Source organism: Pseudophryne corroboree, chromosome 1 (genome assembly GCF_028390025.1).
Source record: "Pseudophryne corroboree isolate aPseCor3 chromosome 1, aPseCor3.hap2, whole genome shotgun sequence".
Lineage (NCBI taxonomy): Eukaryota > Metazoa > Chordata > Amphibia > Anura > Myobatrachidae > Pseudophryne > Pseudophryne corroboree.
This window is the reverse complement of record NC_086444.1, coordinates 576,468,228-576,490,244: the sequence shown is the minus strand read 5'-3', so window position 1 is coordinate 576,490,244 and position 22,017 is coordinate 576,468,228. Positions and strand designations below refer to the sequence as shown.

Sequence of the window (22,017 nt, the reverse complement as noted above, 5' to 3'; positions counted from 1 at the left end):
ACATAAATATAATGTATTATTTTGCCCCTACACATTCCAAGAAATTATAAAGCTTAATTCATTGCTTTTAAAATCAGACCTGGCCTGATCAGATGACTTGGCCAGTAGTAGGAGTAACAGCCTACAGATTAGATTATGCAAGGGTGAGCAGTAAGCGACCCTCCAGCTGCTTGAACTATACATCCCAGCATGCCCTGCCCCACTTTTATCATGCCCCAATAGCAAAATTATGGCCACTTATTGCCCATTTCTGGATTAGTAGAGGAATGCCTGATGATATACAATAATATACATAGGCAGAAAAGAGATCTAGGAGCAATAGTCTGACTAATGGTGCATACACACTTGCTGAGAAAATGAGCCACATCGCACTACTGTGTGTTCACAAAATAAACCAGGGCAATATTATGGGCACAACATTAGGGAACTGCTATGGGGCAAAAAATGAACTAGGGTTTATGGTGCATAGAATTAACAATTGCTGCAAAGGGGTCTACAACACTAGACCGGCGCTTGGGATCCCGGAGCAGAGCACACTGACACCGGGATCCTGATCGCCGGAATGCCAGCAGCAGGGCAAGTGCAAAAGAGCCCCTTGTGGGCACGGTGGCGCGCGTCCTCCAGGGGTGTTGTGGACACCCCAAGAGGGAGAATAGTTGTCGGTATCCCAGCTCCGGGATACAGAGCGCTGGGATCCCGACAGCCAGGATATCCAGCGCCTCCCGCTGTAAAGAGGTGTCTCTCTTGCAGCATTTTAACAAGGACCACTACAAAATGTTGCAATGGGGCCCACACAGTTCTAGTTACGTACTGTCATTAAAACATTAATTTAAGGAAATTGAAAGGATTTGTAAACTGTCCATGATTCTTAAATTATCCATATTATAAACACAAGTATAGACTAATCCAGTGGTTCCCAAACTTTCTTGAATCAAGTCGCCCTAGAGTATCAGCATATTTTTCACAGCACCCCTAGGAGTGTTTTTATTGATAAATTTGAAAAAATAAAAGTCGTGGACCACCAACCTGAGACCCCTGCAATAGCCTTGCGGCACCACAGACAGGGTGCCTAGGCACACAGTTTGGGAACCACTGGACTAATCACTAAACAGCTTGTTACAGATTTGAAGCACAGTCAGCCTTACCTCCATGTTTTAGTTTTGGTAATTCAACCTCCTTTAGTTTGAAGTCTGATAATTTTGGTGCCCCCTCAAAGTACTTTGCCAGGGTCCATGAACGAGACAGCACCATTCTGTGGAGGCTAAAGAAAACCATAAGGTCAAATAATAGCTACACCCTGTTAAGTCTTTTAATACTTTCATAGGAAAGAGGTGGATTCATTTAGAAAAATCTGCTCTGCTCTATTGGCCCACATAACAAAGCTACATTCACACCACGGAGATTCCTTGCCAAAAACTTATCCCTATTTACATTTTCACTGAGCTGATTGAACTTCTTTTGTTGTTTTCTGGGCAAACATTTGTATTGCAAACCTTTACAAAATGTATGATTTTATGATATGGGTAACATAATAACATTAAATGAAGTAAATGTATTTTAAGTATGACTTGTCTCTTTCCAAAGCTGGGAAAGGCTGGGACTGCAAGTATAGTCATGTCTATTCATGTGGTAACAGTAACGATTAAGTGGGAGAGGTACTAAGCCTTGGAGAGTGATAAAGTGGAGAGAGATAAACTACCAACCAATCAGCTCCTGTCATTGGCCAGATGCATCATTGCTTGGAAAGTGATAAAATGGAGAGTGGAAAAGTACCAGCCAATCAGCTCCTAACTCCCATTTTTCAAACACTGCCTGTGACATGTTAGTTAGGACCTGATTGGCTGGGACTTTTTCACTCTCCATTTTATCACTTTCCAAGCGATGATGCATCTAGCCCACAGTCTGTAACATGGCAGTTAGGAGCTGACTGGCTGGCACTTTATGTCTGTCCACTTTATCTCTCACCAAGGCTTAGTAAATAGACCACTAAATCTCCAATATTAACTATTGCCTACCTACAGTTTTTGCCCACTTCCTGAATTCTTCTATTTTTGCATATTTTTCACAATTAATTATATCAAATATAAGACCAAGGCAACATGAGTTAACACAGTTTTTAAATAATCATTTCATTTATTGAAGGAAAAAAGTTATCAAACATCTGTATCACCCATGTAAAAAATGAATAGCTCCCTAAACCTAATACAGGTAACTGCAACCAAACACTTCCAATAACAGGTCAGGGCCATCTTAATGAATAGGCACACAAGACAGCTGCCCAGGGCCCCATAATTTTAGGGGTCTTTGAACAGGAATGGGTGGTGATCAAGGATGGTTCTAGACTGGAGCTCAGGGCAAAAGCTTAATTTGACTGGGGATGATTAGTCCCTCCACCTTGATACAGCTTGTTCTGTCTGCAGTGCATGAGTGCCAGAGACTGTCACACGTCTTCTCAGGCTCAGGCAGGCAGTGCATGGGTGCTTGAGGTGAGATGTGCTGCTGCTACAAGTCCAGAACCGCACCTGACTAAACTACACCCTACCATTACTGTACACCATACTTACCTACTCTCCTGCAAGCAGAGGCGTAACTAGCACGGGGCGAGCAGGGCATGTGCCCTGGGCGCCGTGGCAACCCCAGCAGAGGGGGGCACCACAGACACCTGCATGGCCCGCACACCCCATGCGCCCACCGCCGCCGGAGTTCCGCTCTGCTGCCTGCCGCCTCAGCCCGTCGGCTCCCACTAGGTGCGGGGAGGTGGCGAGAGTCAGTCAGTGGCGGAAGGAAGCTTGGATGCGGGCCGGCGCCAGCAAGGGAGAAGGGTGATGAAATCCATTTTCATCTCCCTTCAACTCGTTCTGTGCCGCTGGATGTCATTTTCCCTGATAACCGTCTCTGATGCCTGGCTAGCCCACGCACTGCCTGCTGGGAGACAGGAGGAGGGAGGAGGAAGAGTCACGGGGTAGCTCTGTAATGTCAGCGGCTACCATGAAGAGCCTTACCGCACCTGAGCCGGAGAAGCAAGTGATGCAAAATGCAAAGTATGTTGTGTGAAAAAATAAACAAACAAACAAACATGTAAATACCAGTGTGTGTTTTGCTATGTATGTGTGTATGTGTTTTGGTGTGTGTGTGTGTGTGTGTGTGTGTGTGTGTGTGTGTGTGTGTGTGTGTGTGTGTGTGTGTCTTGCTATATGTGCAAAGTGGCACTCCTTAAAGGAAAAGAGCTTCATGCACATGGTAACAGGACTTTGTGTCTAATAGACTATTCCAGCTTGTTGTATCCACTGCCCCAACATCTCCGTCCTCCTCACACATTACACCTCCCTGCCTCCCTCCCCACACATTACACCACCCTGCCTCCCTCCCCACACATTACACCCCCCTGCCTCCCTCCCCACACATTACACCCCCCCGCCTCTCTCCCCACACATTACACCCCCCTTGCCTCCCTCCCCACACATTACACCCCCCTGCCTCCCTCCCCACCAGAGGCGTAACTAGGGTTTTCGGAGCCCAGGGCAAGATGAAGAGTGGTGCCCCCTCCCCCCCCCCAAAAAAAAAAAAAAAGACACACACAAAAAGTATGTGCAAAATGGGCGTGGCCACACCCCAGAAGGGGTGTGGTCACGCACCAGATGGGGTGTGGCCACTTAAAATGGGCGTGCCAACATGACTATCGCCTACCCCTTGTGTCGCCTCTCAGTACACTATCACCTACCCCTTGTGTCGTCTCTCAGCACACCTTCATTCAATTTTTGCACAGTACGCATGCAGAGTCCCATTTTTACACAGTGCCAGATACACAATTGCCCCACAGTGCCAGATACACAGTGCTCCACAGTGCCAGATACACAGTGCCCCACAGTGTCAGATCCACAGTGACAGATACAGCGCCCCACAGTGCCAGATACAATGCCCCACAGTGCCAGATACGAAGCCCCACAGTGCCAGATACAATGCCCTACAGTGCCAGATACATGCCCCACAGTGCCAGTTACATTGCCCCACAGTGCCAGTTACAATGCCCCACAGTGCCAGCTACAATGCCCCACAGTGCCAGATACATGCCCCACAGTGCCAGCTACAATGCCCCACAGTGCCAGATACATGCCCCACAGTGCCAGTTACAGTGCCAGATACATGCCCCACAGTGCCAGTTACATGCCCCACAGTCCCATACATGCCCCGCAGTGCCAGATACAATGCCCCACAGTGCCAGTTACAATGCCCCACAGTGCCAGTTACATGGCCCACAGTGCCATACATGCACCACAGTGCCAGATACAATGCCCCACAGTGCCAGTTACAATGCCTCACAGTGCCAGATACAATGCCCCACAGTGCCAGTTACATGCCCCACAGTGCCAGTTACATGCCCCACAGTGCCAGATACAATGCCCCACAGTGCCAGTTACAATGCCCCACAGTGCCAGATACAATGCCCCACAGTGCCAGTTACATGCCCCACAGTGCCATACATGCCCCACAGTGCCAGATACAATGCCCCACAGTGCAGGTTACATGCCCCACAGTGCCATACATGCCCCACAGTACCAGATACATGCCCCACAGTGCCAGGTACATGCCCCACAGTGCCATACATGCCCCACAGTGCCACATACAATGCCCCACAGTGCCAGTTACATGCCCCACAGTGCCAGTTACAATGCCCTACAGTGCCAGTTACAGGCCCCACAGTGCCAGATACATGCTCCACAGTGCCAGTTACATTGCCCCACAGTGCCAGTTACAATGCCCCACAGTGCCAGATACATGCCCCACAGTGCCAGTTACAATGCCCCACAGTGCCAGTTACATGCCCCACAGTGCCAGTTACATGCCCCACAGTGCCAGTTACAATGCCCCACAGTGCCAGTTACATGCCCCACAGTGCCAGATACATGCCCCACAGTGCCAGTTACATTGCCCCACAGTGCCAGTCACAATGCCCCACAGTGCCAGAAACGATGCCCCACAGTGCCCGATACAATGCCCCACAGTGCCAGTTACAATGCCCTACAGTGCCAGTTACATGCCCCACAGTGCCATACATGTCCCACAGTGCCAGATACAATGCCATACAGTGCCAGTTACATGCCCCACAGTGCCATACATGCCCCACAGTGGCAGATACAATGCCCCACAGTGCCAGTTACATGCCCCACAGTGCCATACATGCCCCACAGTGCCAGATACAATGCCCCACAGTGCCAATTACATGCCCCACAGTGACAGATACATGCCCCACAGTGCCAGTTACAAGACTCCCCCCCCCCGTCACTCACCGCTTCCCTCTGCTATGTGAGGGATGGAGAGCGCAGCGCCTCTCCTGCCCCTCAACGCTCCAGGTCTCCGGCAGCGGCTATGTGGCACCAGTTCGTTAGCCAATCAGAGCTCGCGGACCGGCAGCCAATCAGGAGCCGGTCCGCAAGCTCTGATTGGCTAACGCCGCCGGAGACCGGACACACACGCAGCGCTGCAGGCAGCGCCGTGTGGCAGCGGCAGTTAGCACATCGAGGGGCAGGAGAGACGCTGCGCTCTCCTCCCCTCACATTGCAGCGTGACGGGGGCGAATGGGCATGATGCCCTGGCCGCCGGCGGCGCCCCCCCTCTGCTGGGCCTGCCAAGGCGCCCAGGGCACATGCCCCACTTGCCCTGCCTTAGTTACGCCTCTGCTCCCCACACATTACACCCCCTGCCTCCCTCCCCACACATTACACCCCCCTGCCTCCCTCCCCACACATTACAACCCCCCTGCCTCCCTCCCTCCCCACACTTTACACCCCCCCTGCCTCCCTCCCCACTCCTCTCTCTGTCACTCTCCCTGTCCCTATGTCCCTGCTGTCACTTTCCCTTTGAATTTTCAGTTCATTCTATGTGCTATAATGTAAATTTTTGCTCATTCTATGTACTATAAAGTGAATTTCGGCTCATTCTATGTGCTATAATGTGAATTTTGGCTCATTCTGTGTGCTATTATGTGAATTTTGGCTCATACTGTGTGTTATAATGTGAATTTTGGCTCATACCATGTGCTAAAATGTGAATTTCGGCTCATACCGTGTGCTATAATGTGAATTTCGGCTCATACCGTGTGCTATAATGTGAATTTCGGCTCATACCGTGTGCTATAATGTGAATTTCGGCTCATACCGTGTGCTATAATGTGAATTTCGGCTCATACTGTGTGGGGTAATGTGAATTTTGGCTCATACCATGTGGGGTAATGTGAATTTCGGCTCATACCGTGTGCTATAATGTAAGTTTCGGCTCATACCATGTGGGGTAATGTGAATTTCGGCTCATACTGTGTGGGGTAATGTGAATTTCGGCTCATACCGTGTGCTATAATGTGAATATCGGCACATACCGTGTGCTATAATGTGAAAGGGGCACCAGTATTAGATAGTATTAGGGGTCCTACTACACTGAATTACACGCCCCTTTTGAGTGACCACGCCCCCTTTTCCTGAGCGCGCGCGCTGGCGGCCCGCGCATAATTGCTATCTATACTTTTTCATTCCCCCTTCAAAAATTCCACTTCAACCACTGCACCTACATCTATACATACACACCCTGACATCTTTGTATACAGTGACACCGGTGGCGTGTGCACATACTTTCCTCTTGTAGTTTTTTTTTTATGGGAGGGGGGGGTGCGCCAGTATTGATCTTGCCCTGGGCTCCAAAAACCCTAGTTACGCTTCTGCCTGCAAGTGCCGGGAGACTCCCAATGTTTCTGGCAGTGCCCCGGACGAAAGAGTGGGCAGTTCTCCCGCATCCTGCCCACTTCCTAGTGAAGTAGGCAGGATGAGGAGATTCCACGTTCAGTGCATGTATGGAGGGGGCGGGGCTTAATGACGCAAACCCGCGAATCACAGCCTTTTGGGGGTGAAGTGGCGCAGTAGAAAATCACAGGGAAAATGGCTGCCGCACCATTTTCCTGGAGACCTGCGCATGCATACTAGACTCTGGTGTAGTGCTAGGGTCTCCTAGTGACCCTAGTGCTCAGAGTCTATTGCTCTGCCGGCTAGAGAGGAAGGGGCCCTGACAGAGACTGCACATGGGTCTCCTCCTCTCCTCAAGCGCCCCTAACTGCACGTTAACATTGCACTGCACTCAGGGCTAGCCCAAGTTTATTTTTTTTGTAAGCAAAAATTAATTTTGCCGCCCCTTGATGGGATAAACTTTTTAAGGGGTAGAGCGCCATAGTACAAAGTGGTGTGGTTACTCAAGAAAGGGGCATGGTCACACAATTGTACTCCCAAGGGTACAGGGTAATAGTGGGTGACAGGAAGATGTTAGGTAACTGGGGAGGCAGGGGTGACAGGGAGTTAGTGGGTGACTGCTAAGGCAGGGGTGACAGTGAGATAGTGGGTGACTGCAGCAGGGGGGACAGGGAGATTGTGGGTGACTGAGGCAGGGGTGAAAGGGAGATAGTGGGTGACTGCAGCAGGGGTGACAGGGAGATAGTGGATGACTGATGCAGGGGACTGTGTGGAGGCTGGCAGTTGCAGTTTATGGATAAAGAGGGCACTATATTGAATAATATTAATTTTAAACTTGTCCCTGGCTGGCTCATATACCTAGAGATTACTGAAGTGAATGTCAGCCAAGCAACAGAAATACCTAAAGAAGAAGAACTGGCCTCTTCTGGGAGCTTTAGCATAGTGATGAGCGGGTTCGGTTACACGGGTCCAAGCCATACTCGGATTCTCCCGTATGGCTCGGGTAACCCGAGCGCGCCCGAACGTCATCATCCCGCTGTCGGATTCTCGCGAGATTCGGATTCTATATAAGCAGCCGCGCGTCGCCGCCATTTTCACTCGTGCATTGGAAATGTTAGGGAGAGGACGTGGCTGGCGTCCTCTCCGTTTATGTTGATGCATTGCAAATATTTTGTGCTTGCTTATTACTTAATTGTGGGGACTGGGGAGCAGCTGTATATAGGAGGAGTACAGTGCAGAGTTTTGCTGACAGTGACCACCAGTAATACGTTGTCTGCCTGAAAAACGCTCCATATCTGTGCTCAGTGTGCTGCATATATCTGTGCTCACACTGCTTAATTGTGGGGACTGGGGAGCAGCTGTATTATATAGCAGGAGTACAGTGCAGAGTTTTGCTGACAGTGACCACCAGTATACGTTGTCTGCCTGAAAAACACTCCATATCTGTGCTCAGTGTGCTGCTTTATTGTGGGGACTGGGGACCACCAGTATAATATTATATAAGAGGAGTACAGTGCAGAGTTTTGCTGACCAGTGACCACCAGTATATAATATATAGCATTACGGTACAGTAGGCCACTGCTGTACCTACCTCTGTGTCGTCATTAAGTATACTATCCATCTAGATTCTATACCTGTGGTGCATTTCAGTTGTGCAGTTTGCTGACACAGTGACCACCAGCAGGCCCGGACTGGCCACTGACTTTACCGGGGAGAATACCGGTGGGCCGATTGGTGTGCGGGGCCGATTGGTGTGCGGGGCCGACTGTCTTACATGCCCCCCCCGCACTTCACCCACTGATACTGTGCTCACTAATCAGTTTGACGCGGCCACCGGCCATTGGGAGAGCAGGCTCCGCCCCCATCACACCCAGGTGACCCGGCTTACACAGTGTATGAGTCAGTAATGCTGCTGCTGCTGCCTGCCGCGGACCCTGCTCCCGTGCCAGTGGCTAATCCAGAGGCAAGCCACGCTACGCCACCCACTTCCCCCCCCTTCCCTTACCCGTATGTCCAGTGAAGCAGAGCAGTGGACCCAGCCGGCAGTCAGGGCTTTGCATTACAGTGTCTGGCCGGCCCCTCCCACCAGGCTCAGAGAGGGCTGCGTGAGTCAGCCCAGCCCTGCCCTCTCTCCCTGCTCCTCGGCTGCATACACTTCCTGGCTGCCTGTGTCCGTGCTGGTTTCTATTATTCAGAGGAATAAACTAAAAAGCAAGGTAGGGGCTGTGGTGAGTAATATGGAGCATGGAGGGGGGTAGTAATATGGAGCATGGAGGGGGCACTGTGTATAATATAGCATGGGTGTACTATGGGGGGGGGTGTTTCTGTACAATGTAATATATTATGGGTGTGGGAGGGCAGTTTATATTATAATAAACTATGGATGTGCTGGGGGGCTGTGTATAATGTAATACAGTATGGGTGTGCTATGTGGGAGGGGGTTGTGTATAATGTAGCATGGTTGTGCTATGGGGAGGGGAGCTTGTGTACAATGTAATATGCTATGGGTGTGGATGTGCTATGGGGGAGGGGGGCTGTGTATATTTAATGAAATATAGTATGGGTGTTCTATACGAGGCTGAAGTTAGCTTCTTATTCGGCCAACTTCTTATTCACTTCTTATTCGGCTCCAGCTTCTTATTCGCTTCTTATTCTGCTCCAGCTTCTTATTCAGAAATTATTATATTAAAATAAATTAAATAAGAATAGATCACTAAGTTAACATTGCATAAACTTCAAATAGTGTCCCTTACACCAATTTACAAGACATTTTGCATTAAACAAAAATGATTTAGGCATGAAAATGGTGGTAAAGCAGGCACAGACACCAGATTTCATCATTTTGAATAAGAAGCTGTAGCTGTGCAAGGGTTAAACAGCGTTGGTCAACAGATTTGACACTTGAAACTCACACAGGGTGGTCACTTACATATCACCCACTTGCAATTTGCCTTGACCAACAAGCATTTGGGCATGAAAATGGTGGTAAAGCGGGCACAGACACCAGATTTCATCATTTTGAATAAGAAGTTGTAGCTGTGCAAGGGTTAAACAGCGTTGGTCAAAAGATTTGACACTTGAAACTCACACAGGATGGTCACTTACATATCACCCACTTGCAATTTGCCTTGACCAACAAGCATTTGGGCATGAAAATGGTGGTAAAACGGGCACAGACACCAGATTTCATCATTTTGAATAAGAAGCTGTAGCTGTGCAAGGGTTAAACAGCGTTGGTCAAAGATTTGACACTTGAAACTCACACAGGGTGGTCACTTTCATATCACCCACTTGCAAGTTCCCTTCACCAACAAGCATTAGGGCATGAAAATGGTGGTAAAGCGGGCACAGACACCAGATTTCATCATTTTGAATAAGAAGCTGTAGCCGTGCAAGGGTTAAACAGCGTTGGTCAACAGATTTGACACTTGAAACTCACACAGGGTGGTCACTTACATATCACCCACTTGCAATTTGCCTTGACCAACAAGCATTTGGGAATGAAAATGGTGGTAAAGCGGGCACAGACACCAGATTTCATCATTTTGAATAAGAAGCTGTAGCTGTGCAAGGGTTAAACAGCATTGGTCAACAGATTTGACACTTGAAACTCACACAGGGTGGTCACTTACATATCACCCACTGCAATTTGCCTTGACCAACAAGCATTTGGGCATGAAAATGGTGGTAAAGCGGGCACAGACACCAGATTTCATCACTTTGAATAAGAAGCTGTAGTTGTGCAAGGGTTAAACAGCGTTGGACAACAGATTTGACACTTGAAACTCACCCAGGGTGGTCACTAACATATCACCCACTTGCAATTTGCCTTGATCAGCTGGCATTTGGGCATGAAAATGGGGGTAAAGCGGGCACAGACACCAGATTTCATCATTTTGAATAAGAAGCTGTAGCTGTGCAAGGGTTAAACAGCGTTGGTCAAAGATTTGACACTTGAAACTCATACAGGGTGGTCACTTTCATATCACCCACTTGCAAGTTCCCTTGACCAACAAGCATTTGGGCATGAAAATGATGGTAAAGCGGGCACAGACACCAGATTTCATCATTTTGAATAAGAAGCTGTAGCTGTGCAAGGGTTAAACAGCATTGGTCAAAAGATTTTACACTTGAACCTCACACAGGGTGGTCACTTAAATATCACCCACTTGCAAGTTGCCTTGACCAACAAGCATTTGGGCATGAAAATGGTGGTAAAGCGGGCACAGACACCAGATTTCATCAATTTGAATAAGAAGCTGTAGCTGTGCAAGGGTTAAACAGCGTTGGTCAACAGATTTGACAATTGAAACTTACACAGTGTGGTCACTTACATATCACCCACTTGCAATTTGCCTTGACCAACAAGCATTTGGGCATGAAAATGGTGGTAAAGCGGGCACAGACACCAGATTTCATCATTTTGAATACGAAGCTGTAGCTGTGCAAGGGTTAAACAGCGTTGGTCAACAGATTTGACACTTGAAACTTACACAGGGTGGTCACTTACATATCACCCACTTGCAAGTTCCCTTCACCAACAAGCATTAGGGCATGAAAATGGTGGTAAAACGGGCACAGACACCAGATTTCATCATTTTGAATAAGAAGCTGTAGCTGTGCAAGGGTTAAACAGCGTTAGTCAAAAGATTTGACACTTGAACCTCACACAGGGTGGTCACTTACATATCACCCACTTGCAAGTTGCCTTGACCAACAAGCATTTGGGCATGAAAATGGTGGTAAAGTGGGCACAGACACCAGATTTCATCAATTTGAATAAGAAGCTGTAGCTGTGCAAGGGTTAAACAGCGTTGTTCAACAGATTTGACAATTGAAACTTACACAGGGTGGTCACTTACATATCACCCACTTGCAATTTGCCTTGACCAACAAGCATTTGGGCATGAAAATGGTGGTAAAGCGGGCACAGACACCAGATTTCATCATTTTGAATAAGAAGCTGTAGCTGTGCAAGAGTTAAACAGCATTGGTCAAAGATTTGACACTTGAAACTCACACAGGGTGGTCACTTTCATATCACCCACTTGCAAATTCCCTTGACCAACAAGCATTTGGGCATGAAAATGATGGTAAAGCGTGCACAGACACCAGATTTCATCATTTTGAATAAGAAGCTGTAGCTGTGCAAGGGTTAAACAGCGTTGGTCAACAGATTTGACACTTGAAACTTACACAGTGAGGTCACTTACATATCACCCACTTGCAATTTGCCTTGACCAACAAGCATTTGGGCATGAAAATGGTGGTAAAGCGGGCACAGACACCAGATTTCATCATTTTGAATAAGAAGCTGTAGTTCTGCAAGGGTTTAACAGCGTTGGTCAACAGATTTGACACTTGAAACTCACACAGGGTGGTCACTTATCACCCAGTTGCAATTTTCCTTGACCAACAAGCATTTGGGCATGAAAATGGTGGTAAAGCGGGCACAGACACCAGATTTCATCATTTTGAATAAGAAGCTGTAGATGTGCAAGGGTTAAACAGCGTTGGTCAAAAGATTTGACACTTGAAACTCACACAGGGTGGTCACTTACATATCACCCACTTGCAATTTGCCTTGACCAACAAGCATTTGGGCATGAAAATGGTGGTAAAGCGGGCACAGACACCAGATTTCATCATTTTGAATAAGAAGCTGTAGCTGTGCAAAGGTTAAACAGCGTTGGTCAACAGATTTGACACTTGAAACTCACATAGTGTGGTCACTTACATATCACCCACTTGCAATTTGCCTTGACCAACAAGCATTTGGGCATGAAAATGGTGGTAAAGCGGGCACAGACACCAGATTTCATCATTTTGAATAAGAAGCTGTAGTTGTGCAAGGGTTAAACAGCGTTGATCAAAAGATTTGACACTTGAAACTCACACAGGGTGGTCACTTACATATCACCCACTTGCAATTTGCCTTGACCAACAAGCATTTGATGAAGTCGCCGAGCTACTGAAGGCGGGGAAACGCGTCTGTACGTCTCCCAAACACACGGGATACAGCTTTCAAATACCACATCCGCTGGCCAGCGTGTTGCAGACCCCACAAAGCCATTGGGACGGAGTGCTTAAAGGCAATGTATATGTACTCCAGATAAGGTTGCCGGGAGGAAGTCCAGCCGGGAGGAATACCATCAACTCCGCTGATTAACTGAGGTTATTCCAATTTCCATATTGGCATATATGGTAAACTAACCTGATATGAGCATTTGCATGATGTCTACTAATACTGCATGAATACGCATGAACTGTGTCTATTAACTCAGCGAGAGTTTTCAGCGAAGTATAATTATAAAGCTGAAGGACGCCTAAAGGCTAATTAACAACTCTAACAGCTAACAACTCTCAGGTGCTGGATATTAAACACTTTAGGTGCTACCTAGTGTTATTGAGACTTAAGTAAAGGAGACTTTGTTACAGATAAATTCCAGGTGATACATAGTCCCACAGCAGTATAAGATAAAGAGACTTTGTTGCAGAATAGTCTTGCAGTATTTTGCTCTGTGGTGGTACATTTTGTCATTTATATATCTAACTAGGTGCTTCATCGCGCCCTACGGGCGCTCTTCACACCGTCGCAAGGGCTACACCCCCTTAACCCTTGCATGCCTTTCTGGGGTTCAATATTTGTATTATATGGAGTATTACCTGCATTCCTTTGTTAGTGGTTAAATATTGCACAATGAAAGGGCGTGCGATGGTGAAGGAGGCGCAGCCCCTTGCGACGGCGTGAACAGCACCTGCAGGGCACGATGTACAGAATATAGCGGGTGCGGGGGGGGACTGCGGATGAGGGAGGGTGTCTGTAGATGCTGCGGGTGGAGGGGGGGCGGAAGCGGGGGGAGCCCGGATGGGGAAGGGTCGGGAGGTGCCACGGGTGGGAGAGGGGCAGGTGCGGGGATGTTGCGGATGGGTTAAGGGTTCCGTAGGTGCTGTGGGATGGGAAGGGGCGGGGGTGCCGGGGGTGGGGTAGGGGGTTTGGAGGTGCCGTGGGTAGGGAGGGGCAGGTACGGGTGGTGCGGCGGATGGGGAAGGGGGTCCGGAGGCGCTGCAGGTGGTGGAGGGGCAGGTGCGGGGGTGCCATGGGTGGGGGAGGGGTGGGTGAGGGGGGGACCGCGGATGGAGGAGGGTGTCTGCAGATGCTGCGGGTGGAGGGGGGCAGGTGTGGGGGGAGACATATATGGGGGTGGATGGTGGAGGGGGTCTGGAGGTGCTGTGGGTGGTAGAGGGGCGGAGGAGTGGGAGCCGCGGGTGGTGGAGGGGGTCTGGAGGCACAGCGTGTGGGGGAGGGGTGGAGTGCCGCATGTGGTGGAGGGGAATTTGCGGAGGTGTGGTGCATTGGTAGAGGGGTCTGGAGGCGCTGCGGGTACTGTACCTGCCAAAAAGGTAGTTGGAGGGTATGCAGTAACAGGGCCAGGACAGGGGTGACGGGGTCAGAACAGGGGTGACGGGGCCAGGACAGGGGTGACGGGGCCAGGACAGAAATGACAGGGACAGAATAGGGGTGACAGGGACAGAATAGGGGTGACAGGGCCAGGATAGGGGTAACAGGGCCAGCATAAGGGTGAAAGGGCAAGGATAAGGGTGACAGGGCAAGGCCAGGGATGACAGGGACATGACAGAACACAGGGCACGGGAGAGATTGGTATTAGGGACAAAACAGTGGTGACAGACAGATGTGTATTACCGGAGTCACTGCTGCTGGCTGCTGCTGTTCCACTCCAACCTGTTGGAATCTGCCGCTGGTGGAGACTTGGCATGGCTGACTCTCTCAGGCTGGAGTCCTGCTTCCTCTACCCGTCAGCATCCCTCCCCCCCTCCTCAGTCACAGACCGCGGACCTCGCGCAGCTGCCGGGCACTGAGGTAAGGGTAGACTGAGAGTGACTGGTTAGCCCCCAGGAGACGCTGCAACTGGAGGGAGGAGGGGGTCATAGCATGCACGCGCTGCTTAGCAGAGCAGCGGTGAATATTTAGTGGAGACAGAGGGAGAGGGGGCATAAGGGGGTACGGATTAAGGGGGAGTTCCGGCAGCAGAGCCGGATAAAGGGGGGGGGGAAGCAGGGCGTACGTACCGTGGGCCCCACAGTAGCTTTGTCCCAGCTCAGAAACTCCTCCGTCCTGCCAGCAACAGCATTGTGGTACAGTCAGCACACGCTTCTGCGTGTTTGCAGGTCTGTGGTGTTGCAGGGAGGCAGCAGCCTCCCTGCTTTCTTCTGCCTGTGCGGGTGTGTAGGGGAGAGCGACCACCTCCTCTGGATTTAGCCGTAGCTGAGGGGCCAAAATTCCATAAATAAAAAAAAAATCCCGGAATTTGCATAAGGGGGTGTGGCCACGTGGTCCGCGATTAGGCCACGCCCCCACCCCCACAGTAGGCACAGCAATGAGATAGGGCCCCCCTGTCTCTAGTGCCCTGGCCCCCCCGGACTCATAATCCGTCCTTGGAGGCATGCCAGCAGCTCACAGAGCGCTGGGCATGCCCCCTCACTGACGAAAATGGGGGACTCCTGTGAAGCCACGCCCCTTTTTGTTGGCCACGCCCCCTTTTGCCGTGCGTGTGTCCCTCCTTCTGCCTGAAGAAAGCTGGGAGGTATGCACCCCTGTCTGCCTGAAGAAAGCTGGGAGGTATGCAGTGCACCCCTGCCTGTGCCATGCCCATGCTATCTGCTTCTGCTCCTAGTCTCCTATAGCTTTGCCCAGATCTGTGACTCATTTGACTAACTCCACCCAGTGTTGTGACCCCGCCCAGCGTTAGCAAATGAGTCACAAAGTCACAGATCTGGGCTATTATATAGGAGATAATTTTTACACTATGGAGCATATTTTATATGTGTGAAAGGTGCTGGCCAGTATCAAATGGTTTGTTATATGTGATATAATTTTTTTTTCTTTTAAATAAAAAACAAAATATATCTACTACAGATTTCTAGCGCTTTTCCATTTGTTTTTTGGGCATTAAAATGGTGGTAAAGCGGGCACAGACACCAGATTTCATCATTTTGAACAAGAAGCTGTAGCTCTGCATAGTGATGAGCGGGTTCGGTTCCTCGGAATCCGAAGCCCCACGAACTTCACCCATTTTACACGGTTCCGAGGCAAACTCGGATCCTTCCGCCTTGCTCGGTTAACCCGAGCGCGCCCGAACGTCATCATCCCGCTGTCGGATTCTCGCAAGATTCGTATTCTATATAAGGAGCCGCGCGTCGCCGCCATTTTCACTCGTGCATTGGAGATGATAGGGAGAGAACGTGGCTGGCATTCTCTCAGTTTGTTCAGTGTGCTGCAAATATCTGTGCTCAGTGTGCTGCAAATATCTGTGCTCAGTGTGCTGCAAATATCTACATTCTCTGCCTGAAAAACGCTCCATATCTGTGCTCAGTGTGCTGCAAATATCTGTGCTCAGTGTGCTTTATTGTGGGGACTGGGGACCAGCAGTATTATATAGGAGGAGTACAGTGCAGAGTTTTGCTGACATGTGACCACCAGTATTATACGTTCTCTGTCTGAAAAACGCTCCATATCTGTGCTGCATTGTAGTATATAGGAGTACAGTGCATAATTTTGCTGACCACCAGTATATAATAGCAGTACGGTACAGTAGGCCACTGCTCTACCTACCTCTGTGTCGTCAAGTATACTATCCATCCATAACTGTGGTGCATTTAAGTTTTTGTGCGCAGTATATATATAGTAGTAGGACAGTGCATCATTTTGCTGACCACCAGTATATAATATATAGCAGTACGGAACAGTAGGCCACTGCTCTACCTACCTCTGTGTCGTCAAGTATACTATCCATCCATACCTGTGGTGCATTTAAGTTTTTGTGCGCAGTATATATATAGTAGTAGGACAGTGCATAATTTTGCTGACCACCAGTATATAATATATAGCAGTACGGTACAGTAGGCCACTGCTCTACCTACCTCTGTGTCGTCAAGTATACTATCCCTCCATACCTGTGGTGCATTTAAGTTTTTGTGCGCAGTATATATATAGTAGTAGGACAGTGCATCATTTTGCTGACCACCAGTATATAATATATAGCAGTACGGTACAGTAGGCCACTGCTCTACCTACCTCTGTGTCGTCAAGTATACTAGCCATCCATACCTGTCGTGCATTAAAGTTTTTGTGCGCAGTATATAGTAGTAGGACAGTGCATCATTTTGCTGACCATCAGTATATAATATATAGCAGTACGGTACAGTAGGCCACTGCTCTACCTACCTCTGTGTCGTCAAGTATACTAGCCATCCATACCTGTCGTGCATTAAAGTTTTTGTGCGCAGTATATATATAGTAGTAGGACAGTGCATAATTTTGCTGACCACCAGTATATAATATATAGCAGTACGGTACAGTAGGCCACTGCTCTACCTACCTCTGTGTCGTTAAGTATACTATCCATCCCTGTGGTGCATTTAATTTTTTGTGCGCAGTATATATATAGTAGTAGGACAGTGCATAATTTTGCTGACCACCAGTATATAATATATAGCAGTACGGTACAGTAGGCCACTGCTCTACCTACCTCTGTGTCGTCAAGTATACTATCCATCTATACCTGTGGTGCATTTAAGTTTTTGTGCACAGTATATATATAGTAGTAGGACAGTGCTTCATTTTGCTGACCACCAGTATATAATATATAGCAGTACGGTACAGTAGGCCACTGCTCTACCTACCTCTGTGTCGTCAAGTATACTAGCCATCCATACCTGTCGTGCATTAAAGTTTTTGTGTGCAGTATATATATAGTAGTAGGACAGTGCATCATTTTGCTGACCACCAGTATATAATATATAGCAGTACGGTACAGTAGGCCACTGCTCTACCTACATCTGTGTCGTTAAGTATACTATCCATCCATACCTGTGGTGCATTTAATTTTTTGTGCGCAGTATATATATAGTATTAGGACAGTGCATCATTTTGCTGACCACCAGTATATAATATATAGCAGTACGGTACAGTAGGCCACTGCTCTACCTACCTCTGTGTCGTCAAGTATACTATCCATCCATACCTGTGGTGCATTTAAGTTTTTGTGCGCAGTATATATATATATAGTAGTAGGACAGTGCATCATTTTGCTGACCACCAGTATATAATATATAGCAGTACGGTACAGTAGGCCACTGCTCTACCTACCTCTGTGTCGTCAAGTATACTAGCCATCCATACCTGTGGTGCATTTAAGTTTTTGTGTGCAGTATATATAGTAGTAGGCCATTGCTATTGATATATTACTGGCATATAATTCCACACATTAAAAAATGGAGAACAAAAATGTGGAGGGTAAAATAGGGAAAGATCAAGATCTACTTCCAACTCGTGCTGAAGCTGCTGCCACTAGTCATGGGTGAGACGATGAAATGCTATCAACGTCGTCTGCCAAGGCCGATGACCAATGTCATAGTAGAGAGCATGTAAAATCCAAATAAATAAAGTTCAGTAAAATGACCCAAAAATCTAAATCAAAATCGTCTGAGGAGAAGCGTAAACTTGCCAATGTGCCATTTACGACACGGAGTGGCAAGGAACGGGTGAGGGCCTGGCCTATGTTCATGGCTAGTGGTTCAGCTTCACATGAGGATGGAAGCACTCATCCTCTCGCTAGAAAACTGCAGTGCCACTCCTAGATGGGCCAGGTGTTTGTGTCGGCCACTTGGGTCGCTTAGCTTAGCCATCCAGCGACCTTGGTGCACCTCTTTTTTTCTTTGCATCATGTGCTGTTTGGGGACAATTTTTTTAATCTGCCATCCTGTCTGACACTGCAGTGCCACTCCTAGATGGGCCAGGTGTTTGTGTCGGCCACTTGGGTCGCTTAGCTTAGTCACACAGCTACCTCATTGCGCCTCTTTTTTTCTTTGCATCATGTGCTGTTTGGGGACAATTTTTATAATTTGCCATCCTGTCTGACACTGCAGTGCCACTCCTAGATGGGCCAGGTGTTTGTGTCAGCCACTTGGGTCGCTTAGCTTAGTCACACAGCTACCTCATTGCGCCTCTTTTTCTCTGACGTCCTAAGTGGATGCTGGGACTCCGTAAGGACCATGGGGATTAGCGGCTCCGCAGGAGACTGGGCACAACTAAAGAAAGCTTTAGGACTACCTGGTGTGCACTGGCTCCTCCCACTAAGACCCTCCTCCAGACCTCAGTTAGATTCTTGTGCCCGACTGAGCTGGATGCACACTAGGGGCTCTCCTGAGCTCCTAGAAAGAAAGTATATTTAGGTTTTTTATTTTACAGTGAGATCTGCTGGCAACAGACTCACTGCAGCGAGGGACTAAGGGGAGAAGAAGCGAACCTACCTAACAGGTGGTAGTTTGGGCTTCTTAGGCTACTGGACACCATTAGCTCCAGAGGGATCGACCGCAGGACCCGACCTTGGTGTTCGTTCCCGGAGCCGCGCTGCTGTCCCCCTTACAGAGCCAGAAGCATGAAGAGTCCGGAAAATCGGCGGCAGAAGACTTCGGTCTTCACCAAGGTAGCGCACAGCACTGCAGCTGTGCGCCATTGCTCCTCATGTACACCTCACACTCCGGTCACTGATGGGTGCAGGGCGCTGGGGGGGGGCGCCCTGAGGGCAATATATGACACCTTGGCTGGCAAATCTACATCATATATAGTCCTAGAGGCTATATAGATGTAAAATTACCCCTGCCAGTATTCCAGAAAAAGCGGGAGAAAGTCCGCCGAAAAAGGGGCGGGGCTTCTCCCTCAGCACACTGGCGCCATTTTCTCTTCACAGTGCAGCTGGAAGACAGCTCCCCAGGCTCTCCCCTGTAGTTTTCAGGCTCAAAGGGTTAAAAAGAGAGGGGGGGGCACTAAATTTAGGTGCAATATATGTATACAAGCAGCTATTTGGGGAAAAATCACTCAGTTATAGTGTTAATCCCTGCATTATATAGCGCTCTGGTGTGTGCTGGCATACTCTCTCTCGGTCTCCCCAAAGGACTTTGTGGGGTCCTGTCCTCAGTCAGAGCATTCCCTGTGTGTGTGCGGTGTGTCGGTACGGCTGTGTCGACATGTTGGATGAGGAAGGTTACGTGGAGGCGGAGCAGAGGCCGATAAATGGGATGTCGCCCCCTGTGGGTCCGACACCAGAGTGGATGGATAGGTGGAAGGTATTAACCGACAGTGTCAACTCCTTACATAAAAGGCTGGATGACGTAACAGCTGTGGGACAGCCGGCTTCTCTGCCCGCACCTGCCCAGGCGTCTCAAAGGCCATCAGGGGCTCAAAAAACGCCCGTTACCTCAGATGGCAGACACAGATGTCGACACGGAGTCTGACTCCAGTGTCGACGAGGTTGAGACATATACACAATCCACTAGGAACATCTGTTACATGATCTCGGCAATGAAAAATGTGTTACGCATTTTCTGACATGAACCCAAGTACCACATAAAAGGGGTTTTATTTTTGGGGAGAAAAGCAGCCAGTGTTTTGTTCCCCCATCAGATGAATGAATGAAGTGTGTAAAGAAGCGTGGTTTCCCCCGATAAGAAACTGGTAATTTCTAAAAAGTTACTGATGGCGTACCCTTTCCCGCCAGAGGATAGGTCACGTTGGGAGATATCCCTTAGGGTGGATAAGGCGCTCACACGTTTGTCAAAAGGTGGCACTGCCGTCTTAGGATACGGCCACCTTGAAGGAACCTGCTGATAAAAAGCAGGAGGCGATCCTGAAGTCTGTATTTACACACTCAGGTTATATACTGAAACCTGCAATTGCCTCAGCATAAATAGTGCTGCTGCAGCGTGGTCTGATACCCTGTCAGATAATATTAATACGCTAAGACAGGGATAATATTTTGCTAACATTGAGCACATTTAAGACGTTGTCTTATATATAAAGGATGCACAGAGGGATATTTGCCGGCTGGCATCCAGAATTAATGCAATGTCCATTCTGCCAGGAGGGTATTAGAAACCCGGCAGTGGACAGGTGATGCTGCCTGTAAAAGGCACATGGAGTTTCTGCCTTATAAGGGTGAGGAATTGTTTGGGGATGGTCTCTGGGACCTCGTATCCACAGCAACAGCTGGGAATAAAATTTTTTTACCTCAGGTTTCCTCACAGCCTAAGAAAGCACCGTATTTTCAGGTACAGTCCTTTCGGCTTCAGAAAAGCAAGCGAGTCCTTTCAGGTTCAGAAAGGCGCTTCCTTTCTGCACAGAGACAAGGGAAGAAGGAAAAAAGCTGCACCAGCAGCCAGTTCCCAGGATCAAAAATCTTCCCCCGCTTCCTCTGAGTCCACCGCATGACGCTGGGGCTCCACAGGTGGAGACAGGTGCGGTAGGGGCGCGTCTCGGGAACTTCAGGGACCAGTGGGCTTGCCCACAGGTGGATCTCTAGGTTCTGCAAATAGTATCACAGGGATACAGGCTGGAGTTCGAGGCGACTCCCCCTCGCCGTTGCCTCACATCAGCCTTGCCTGCTGCCCTCGGAGAAAGGTAGTACTGGCGGCAATTCACAAGCTGTACTTCCAGCAGGTGAAATCAAGGTACCCCTCCTTCAACAAGGCCGGGGTTACTATTCCAAAATGTTGTGGTACCGACACCAGACGGTTCGGTGAGACCCATTCTAAAATGGAAAGCCTTGAACACTTATATACGAAGGTTCAAGTTCAAAATGGAATCGCTCAGGGCGATTATTGCAAGCCTGGAGAATTTCATGGTATCACTGGACATCAAGGATGATTACCTGCATGTCCCTATTTACCCTCTTCACCAGGAGTACCTCAATATTGTGGTACAGGATTGTCATTACCAATTCCAGACGTTGCCGTTGGTCTGTCCCCGGCACCGAGGTATTTACCAAGGTAATGGCCGAAATAATTATCCCGTACTTGGACAATCTCCTTATAAAGGCGAGGTCCAGGGAGCAGTTGTTCGTCGGAGTAGCACTATCTCGGGAAGTGCTACAACAGCACGGCTGGTTTCTGAATATTCCAAAGTCGCAGCTGGTTCCTACTGTGGTCTACTGTTCCTGGGTATGGTTCTGGACACAGAACAGGATAAAAAGGTTTTCTCCCGGAGGAGAAGTCCAAGGAGTTGTTGTCTCTAGACAGAGACCTCCTAATACGTATACAGGTGTCGGTGCATCAATGCACGCAAGCCCTGGGAAAGATGGTAGCTTCTTACGAAGAAATTCCATTCGCCAAGTCTCATGCAAGGATTTTCCAGTGGGATCTGTTGGACAAGTGGTCCGGGTCGCATCTTCCGATGCATCGGCGGATAACCCTGTCTCCAAGGGTCTGG

At 48.8% G+C, this 22,017-nt stretch overlaps 1 protein-coding gene across 1 annotated transcript in view; it reads right to left on the bottom strand.

The window, feature by feature from the left end:
- Positions 1-22,017, bottom strand: part of LOC134899942 (prostaglandin reductase 1-like) — a 147,667-nt gene that overhangs the window by 48,890 nt on the left and 76,760 nt on the right. Inside the window, exon 2 of the mRNA XM_063914210.1 lies at positions 1,146-1,261. Coding sequence (XP_063770280.1) covers positions 1,146-1,261 — 116 coding nt within the window. The remainder of the gene's footprint in view (positions 1-1,145; positions 1,262-22,017) is intronic.